The sequence below is a fragment of the Salvelinus namaycush genome, unplaced genomic scaffold, assembly GCF_016432855.1.
Source record: "Salvelinus namaycush isolate Seneca unplaced genomic scaffold, SaNama_1.0 Scaffold476, whole genome shotgun sequence".
In the NCBI taxonomy this organism is placed as follows: domain Eukaryota; kingdom Metazoa; phylum Chordata; class Actinopteri; order Salmoniformes; family Salmonidae; genus Salvelinus; species Salvelinus namaycush.
In genome coordinates this window covers 8,689-17,500 of record NW_024061171.1, presented here as the reverse complement: position 1 = coordinate 17,500, position 8,812 = coordinate 8,689, and the positions used below count along the sequence as shown (strand labels likewise).

The 8,812-nt window shown below is 48.4% G+C and overlaps 1 protein-coding gene across 1 annotated transcript in view; it reads right to left on the bottom strand.

The window, feature by feature from the left end:
* LOC120041559 (nectin-1-like) overlaps window positions 1–7,604 on the bottom strand; it is a gene marked incomplete at its 5' end in the record, with an annotated part of 74,842 nt that extends 67,238 nt beyond the window's left edge. Inside the window, one exon of the mRNA XM_038986435.1 lies at window positions 7,459–7,604. Coding sequence (XP_038842363.1) covers window positions 7,459–7,604 — 146 coding nt within the window. The remainder of the gene's footprint in view (window positions 1–7,458) is intronic.
* Window positions 7,605–8,812: the final 1,208 nt, after the last annotated feature.

Sequence of the window (8,812 nt, the reverse complement as noted above, 5' to 3'; positions counted from 1 at the left end):
CAACCAAACAAACCAAAACAAAGGCAAAGTCTTCTCATGCTTTGTTGATTTCAAAAAAGCCTTCGACTCAATTTGGCATGAGGGTCTGCTATACAAATTGATGGAAAGTGGTGTTGGGGGTAAAACATACGACATTATAAAATCCATGTACACAAACAACAAGTGTGCGGTTAAAATTGGCAAAAAACACACACATTTCTTCACACAGGGTCGTGGGGTGAGACAGGGATGCAGCTTAAGCCCCACCCTCTTCAACATATATATCAACGAATTGGCGCGGGCACTAGAACAGTCTGCAGCACCCGGTCTCACCCTACTAGAATCCGAAGTCAAATGTCTACTGTTTGCTGATGATCTGGTGCTTCTGTCACCAACCAAGGAGGGCCTACAGCAGCACCTAGATCTTCTGCACAGATTCTGTCAGACCTGGGCCCTGACAGTAAATCTCAGTAAGACCAAAATAATGGTGTTCCAAAAAAGGTCCAGTCACCAGGACCACGAATTCCATCTAGACACCGTTGCCCTAGAGCACACAAAAAACTATACATACCTCGGCCTAAACATCAGCACCACAGGTAACTTCCACAAAGCTGTGAACGATCTGAGAGACAAGGCAAGAAGGGCCTTCTATGCCATCAAAAGGAACATAAATTTCAACATACCAATTAGGATCTGGCTAAAAATACTTGAATCAGTCATAGAGCCCATTGCCCTTTATGGTTGTGAGGTCTGGGGTCCGCTCACCAACCAAGATTTCACAAAATGGGACAAACACCAAATTGAGACTCTGCATGCAGAATTCTGCAAAAATATCCTCCGTGTACAACGTAGAACACCAAATAATGCATGCAGAGCAGAATTAGGCCGATACCCACTAATTATCAAAATCCAGAAAAGAGCCGTTAAATTCTACAACCACCTAAAAGGAAGCGATTCCCAAACCTTCCATAACAAAGCCATCACCTACAGAGAGATGAACCTGGAGAAGAGTCCCCTAAGCAAGCTGGTCCTAGGGCTCTGTTCACAAACACAAACACACCCCACAGAGCCCCAGGACAACAGCACAATTAGACCCAACCAAATCATGAGAAAACAAAAAGATAATTACTTGACACATTGGAAAGAATTAACAAAAAAACAGAGCAAACTAGAATGCTATTTGGCCCTAAACAGAGAGTACACAGTGGCAGAATACCTGACCACTGTGACTGACCCAAACTTAAGGAAAGCTTTGACTATGTACAGACTCAGTGAGCATAGCCTTGCTATTGAGAAAGGCCGCCGTAGGCAGACATGGCTCTCAAGAGAAGACAGGCTATGTGCACACTGCCCACAAAATGAGGTGGAAACTGAGCTGCACTTCCTAACCTCCTGCCCAATGTATGACCATATTAGAGAGACATATTTCCCTCAGATTACACAGATCCACAAAGAATTTGAAAACAAATCCAATTTTGATAAACTCCCATATCTACTGGGAGAAATTCCACAGTGTGCCATCACAGCAGCAAGATTTGTGACCTGTTGCCACAAGAAAAGGGCAACCAGTGAAGAACAAACACCATTGTAAATACAACCCATATTTATGCTTATTTATTTTAACTTGTGTGCTTTAACCATTTGTACATTGTTACAACACTGTATATATATAATATAACATTTGTAATGTCTTTATTGTTTTGAAACTTCTGTATGTGTAATGTTTACTGTTAATTTGTATTGTTTATTTCACTTTTGTATAATATCTACCTCACTTGCTTTGGCAATGTTAACACATGTTTCCCATGCCAATAAAGCCCCTTGAATTGAATTGAATTGAATAGATAGATAGATAGATAGATAGATAGATAGATAGATAGATAGATAGATAGATAGATAGATAGATAGATAGATAGATAGATAGATAGATAGATAGATAGATAGATAGATAGATAGATAGATAGATAGATAGATAGATAGATAGATAGATAGATAGATTTTGCCTAGGCTTCCATCTCAAGCTTTATTATCATCATTACACTGGTGTGTAAACCAACTGAAACACATGAATGAAAGGTTGATGAAGACAGAGACAGAGGAAGTAAGGGGCATAATTATGTTGATAGATTTACAGCATGGCTTATGCTTTAAAAACCCAGATTGGACAACTAAAGTGGAAATAAAAAAAGGTTTACCAAGACCTCTCATATAACACAATTATTTATCATAAATTCCCAACTTTGTGGCAGCTTCGTTGCAGCAGTAAAGTGAATTGAGTATTTAACAGGTTTCTGCAGAATGTGTGTTAGCTACTCATCCATGTGATGTTATGACAGAGCAGAACAGAGCAGAGTTGTGACAAGGGATTTATAAATACATTTGATTGATTGATTGAACCGAGGCACTAATAGTTTAGGTAAGTTGACTGAGAACACGTTCTCATTTACAGCAACGACCTGGGGAATAGTTACAGGGGAGAGGAGGGGGATGAATGAGCCAATTGTAAACTGGGGATTATTAGGTGGCCGTGATGGTTTGAGGGCCAGATTGGGACTTCAGCCAGGACACCGGGGTTAACACCCCAACGATAAGCGCCATGGGATCTTTAGTGACCACATAGAGTCAGGACACCCATTTAACATCCCATCTGAAAGACAGCACCTTACACAGGGCAATGTCCTCCAATCACTGCCCTGGGGTACTGGGATCTTTAGTGACCACATAGAGTCAGGACACCCATTTAACATCCCATCTGAAAGACAGCACCTTACACAGGGCAATGTCCTCCAATCACTGCCCTGGGGTACTGGGATCTTTAGTGACCACATAGAGTCAGGACACCCATTTAACATCCCATCTGAAAGACAGCACCTTACACAGGGCAATGTCCTCCAATCACTGCCCTGGGGTACTGGGATCTTTAGTGACCACATAGAGTCAGGACACCCATTTAACATCCCATCTGAAAGACAGCACCTTACACAGGGCAATGTCCTCCAATCACTGCCCTGGGGTACTGGGATCTTTAGTGACCACATAGAGTCAGGACACCCATTTAACATCCCATCTGAAAGACAGCACCTTACACAGGGCAATGTCCTCCAATCACTACCCTGGGGTACTGGGATCTTTTTTAGACCAGAGGAAAGAGTGCCTCCTACTGGTCCTCCAACACCACTTCCAGCAGCATCTGGTCTCCGATCCAGGGACCGACCAGAACCAACCCTGCTTGGCTTCAGGAGCAGGCCAACAGTGGTATGTAGGGTGGTGTGCTGCTGTCTAAGACAGTGGTATGCAGGGTGGTAGGCTGCTGTCTAACACAGTGGTATGCAGGGTGGTATGCTGCTGTCTAACACAGTGGTATGCAGGGTGGTATGCTGCTGTCTAACACAGTGGTATGCAGGGTGGTAGGCTGCTGTCTAACACAGTGGTATGCAGGGTGGTAGGCTGCTGTCTAACACAGTGGTATGCAGGGTGGTATGCTGCTGTCTAACACAGTGGTATGCAGGGTGGTATGCTGCTGTCTAACACAGTGGTATGCAGGGTGGTAGGCTGCTGTCTAACACAGTGGTATGCAGGGTGGTAGGCTGCTGTCTAACACAGTGGTATGCAGGGTGGTATGCTGCTGTCTAACACAGTGGTATGCAGGGTGGTATGCTGCTGTCTAACACAGTGGTATGCAGGGTGGTATGCTGCTGTCTAACACAGTGGTATGCAGGGTGGTATGCTGCTGTCTAACACAGTGGTATGCAGGGTGGTATGCTGCTGTCTAACACAGTGGGATGCAGGGTGGTATGCTGCTGTCTAACACAGTGGTATGCAGGGTGGTATGCTGCTGTCTAACACAGTGGTATGCAGGGTGGTATGCTGCTGTCTAACACAGTGGACACATGGTGGTATGCTGCTGTCTAACACAGTGGACACAGGGTGGTATGCTGCTGTCTAACACAGTGGACACAGGGTGGTATGCTGCTGTCTAACACAGTGGTATGCAGGGTGGTAGGGCAGGGTGGTATGCTGCTGTCTAACACAGTGGACACAGGGTGGTATGCTGCTGTCTAACACAGTGGTATGCAGGGTGGTAGGGCAGGGTGGTATGCTGCTGTCTAACACAGTGGACACAGGGTGGTATGCTGCTGTCTAACACAGTGGGATGCAGGGTGGTATGCTGCTGTCTAACACAGTGGTATGCAGGGTGGTATGCTGCTGTCTAACACAGTGGACACAGGGTGGTATGCTGCTGTCTAACACAGTGGTATGCAGGGTGGTATGCTGCTGTCTAACACAGTGGACACAGGGTGGTATGCTGCTGTCTAACACAGTGGTATGCAGGGTGGTAGGCTGCTGTCTAACACAGTGGTATGCAGGGTGGTATGCTGCTGTCTAACACAGTGGGATGCAGGGTGGTATGCTGCTGTCTAACACAGTGGTATGCAGGGTGGTAGGCTGCTGTCTAACACAGTGGACACAGGGTGGTATGCTGCTGTCTAACACAGTGGTATGCAGGGTGGTATGCTGCTGTCTAACACAGTGGACACAGGGTGGTATGCTGCTGTCTAACACAGTGGACACAGGGTGGTATGCTGCTGTCTAACACAGTGGTATGCAGGGTGGTAGGCTGCTGTCTAACACAGTGGTATGCAGGGTGGTAGGCTGCTGTCTAACACAGTGGTATGCAGGGTGGTATGCTGCTGTCTAACACAGTGGTATGCAGGGTGGTAGGGCAGGGTGGTAGGCTGCTGTCTAACACAGTGGTATGCAGGGTGGTATGCTGCTGTCTAACACAGTGGTATGCAGGGTGGTAGGCTGCTGTCTAACACAGTGGTATGCAGGGTGGTATGCTGCTGTCTAACACAGTGGGATGCAGGGTGATATGCTGCTGTCTAACACAGTGGTATTCAGGGTGGTATGCTGCTGTCTAACACAGTGGTATGCAGGGTGGTATGCTGCTGTCTAACACAGTGGTATGCAGGGTGGTGTGCTGCTGTCTAACACAGTGGTATGCAGGGTGGTATGCTGCTGTCTAACACAGTGGTATGCAGGGTGGTAGGGCAGGGTGGTAGGCTGCTGTCTAACACAGTGGACACAGGGTGGTATGCTGCTGTCTAACACAGTGGACACAGGGTGGTATGCTGCTGTCTAACACAGTGGTATGCAGGGTGGTATGCTGCTGTCTAACACAGTGGTATGCAGGGTGGTATGCTGCTGTCTAACACAGTGGACACAGGGTGGAATGCTGCTGTCTAACACAGTGGACACAGGGTGGTATGCTGCTGTCTAACACAGTGGTAGGGCAGGGTGGTATGCTGCTGTCTAACACAGTGGTATGCAGGGTGGTAGGCTGCTGTCTAACACAGTGGTATGCAGGGTGGTATGCTGCTGTCTAACACAGTGGACACAGGGTGGTATGCTGCTGTCTAACACAGTGGACACAGGTTGGTATGCTGCTGTCTAACACAGTGGGATGCAGGGTGGTATGCTGCTGTCTAACACAGTGGTATGCAGGGTGGTGTGCTGCTGTCTAACACAGTGGTATGCAGGGTGGTATGCTGCTGTCTAACACAGTGGTATGCAGGGTGGTAGGGCAGGGTGGTAGGCTGCTGTCTAACACAGTGGGATGCAGGGTGGTAGGCCGCTGTCTAACACAGTGGACACAGGGTGGTAGGCTGCTGTCTAACACAGTGGTATGCAGGGTGGTAGGCTGCTGTCTAACACAGTGGTATGCAGGGTGGTATGCTGCTGTCTAACACAGTGGTATGCAGGGTGGTATGCTGCTGTCTAACACAGTGGTATGCAGGGTGGTATGCTGCTGTCTAACACAGTGGTATGCAGGGTGGTATGCTGCTGTCTAACACAGTGGGATGCAGGGTGGTAGGCTGCTGTCTAACACAGTGGTATGCAGGGTGGTATGCTGCTGTCTAACACAGTGGTATGCAGGGTGGTATGCTGCTGTCTAACACAGTGGGATGCAGGGTGGTAGGCTGCTGTCTAACACAGTGGTATGCAGGGTGGTATGCTGCTGTCTAACACAGTGGTATGCAGGGTGGTATGCTGCTGTCTAACACAGTGGACACAGGGTGGTGTGCTGCTGTCTAACACAGTGGTATGCAGGGTGGTAGGCTGCTGTCTAACACAGTGGTATGCAGGGTGGTATGCTGCTGTCTAACACAGTGGTATGCAGGGTGGTATGCTGCTGTCTAACACAGTGGTATGCAGGGTGGTATGCTGCTGTCTAACACAGTGGACACAGGGTGGTATGCTGCTGTCTAACACAGTGGTATGCAGGGTGGTGTGCTGCTGTCTAACACAGTGGTATGCAGGGTGGTGTGCTGCTGTCTAACACAGTGGACACAGGGTGGTATGCTGCTGTCTAACACAGTGGACACAGGGTGGTGTGCTGCTGTCTAACACAGTGGTATGCAGGGTGGTATGCTGCTGTCTAACACAGTGGTATGCAGGGTGGTGTGCTGCTGTCTAACACAGTGGTATGCAGGGTGGTGTGCTGCTGTCTAACACAGTGGACACAGGGTGGTATGCTGCTGTCTAACACAGTGGTATGCAGGGTGGTGTGCTGCTGTCTAACACAGTGGTATGCAGGGTGGTGTGCTGCTGTCTAACACAGTGGACACAGGGTGGTGTGCTGCTGTCTAACACTGTGGACACAGGGTGGTATGCTGCTGTCTAACACAGTGGTATGCAGGGTGGTGTGCTGCTGTCTAACACAGTGGACACATGGTGGTAGGGCAGGGTGGTAGGCTGCTGTCTAACACAGTGGTATGCAGGGTGGTATGCTGCTGTCTAACACAGTGGACACATGGTGGTAGGGCAGGGTGGTAGGCTGCTGTCTAACACAGTGGACACATGGTGGTATGCTGCTGTCTAACACAGTGGTATGCAGGGTGGTATGCTGCTGTCTAACACAGTGGACACATGGTGGTAGGGCAGGGTGGTAGGCTGCTGTCTAACACAGTGGTATGCAGGGTGGTATGCTGCTGTCTAACACAGTGGACACAGGGTGGTATGCTGCTGTCTAACACAGTGGTATGCAGGGTGGTATGCTGCTGTCTAACACAGTGGACACATGGTGGTAGGGCAGGGTGGTAGGCTGCTGTCTAACACAGTGGTATGCAGGGTGGTTTGCTGCTGTCTAACACAGTGGACACATGGTGGTAGGGCAGGGTGGTAGGCTGCTGTCTAACACAGTGGTATGCAGGGTGGTATGCTGCTGGTAAATATTAGCTAAGAATGTGCCCCTATTCCCTGAATAGTGTTGCCCAAAGCCCACAGGAGATTGAGCACAGGGTGTCATTTTGGACACATACTAAGACAATATGACTCCTGATGCTCTTTTCCTTCCTGCTGTTTGAGCCTTCATGCTGTTGATTCATGCTGTTGATTGTGGAGAAGATACTTCATCTACCGCTTTCAAACAGTCAACTTGAACATTCAGCCCTGTGTGGAGTAGTGTTTTCGACTTACAGTTTCCACTGGTAGACGGTGACAGGGGGGTTAGCGTCGGTGCTGCAGGTGAGGCTGACGTCCTGACGGTTCAGGTACCAGTTACCATCAAAACCATCGATCTTCACCTCCGGTTCATCTGTCAGGGGGAGAGAGATGGTGTCAGTACAGTATTGTCAGAGTGGCCATATAGGGTCGACCTGAGTGTTACTGTGCTAGCCCACAGTATTTTGTCACATTCCTTGTCCTAAATGGTTCAAGCGACTATGTAACCATGCCAAATCAGTTCAGCTTCGTTAGGGTCAGCTCAGTACTGTGAAAAGTCCTTATGTCTTCCATTCACGCCATTCACTGTGACTGTCCCAGTTCTCGACCCTCTAGAGACCACCAAACTACCTTCTAGAGATCACCACACTACCTTCTAGAGATCACCCCACTACCCACTAGAGACCACCAAACTACCCTCTAGAGACTACCACACTACCCTCTAGAGATCACCACACTACCCTCTAGAGATCACCACACTACCCTCTAGAGATCATCACACCACAATACCCTCTAGAGATCACCACACTACCCTCTAGAGATCACTACACTACCCTCTAGAGACTACCACACTATCCTCTAGAGATCACCACACTACCCTCTAGAGATCATCACACCACAATACCCTCTAGAGATCACCACACTACCCTCTAGAGATCACTACACTACCCTCTAGAGATCACCACACTACCCTCTAGAGACCACCAAACTACCTTCTAGAGATCACCACACTACCTTCTAGAGATCACCCCACTACCCACTAGAGACCACCAAACTACCTTCTAGAGATCACCACACTACCTTCTAGAGATCACCACACTATCCTCTAGAGATCACCACACTACCCTCTAGAGGATCACCACACTACCTTCTAGAGATCACCCCACTACCCTCTAGAGATCACCCCACTACCCTCTAGAGATCACCACACTACCCTCTAGAGATCACCACACTACCCTCTAGAGATCACCACACTACCCTCTAGAGATCACCACACTACCCTCTAGAGATCACCACACTACCCTCTAGAGATCACCACACTACCCTCTAGAGATCACTACACTACCCTCTAGAGATCACCACACTACCCTCTAGAGATCACCACACTACCCTCTAGAGATCACCACACTACCCTCTAGAGACCACCAAACTACCTTCTAGAGATCACCACACTGCCCTCTAGAGATCACCACACTACCCTCTAGAGAACACCACACTACCCTCTAGAGATCACCACACTACCCTCTAGAGATCACCACACTACCCTCTAGAGAACACCACACTACCCTCTAGAGATCACCCCACTACCCTCTAGAGATCACCACACTAC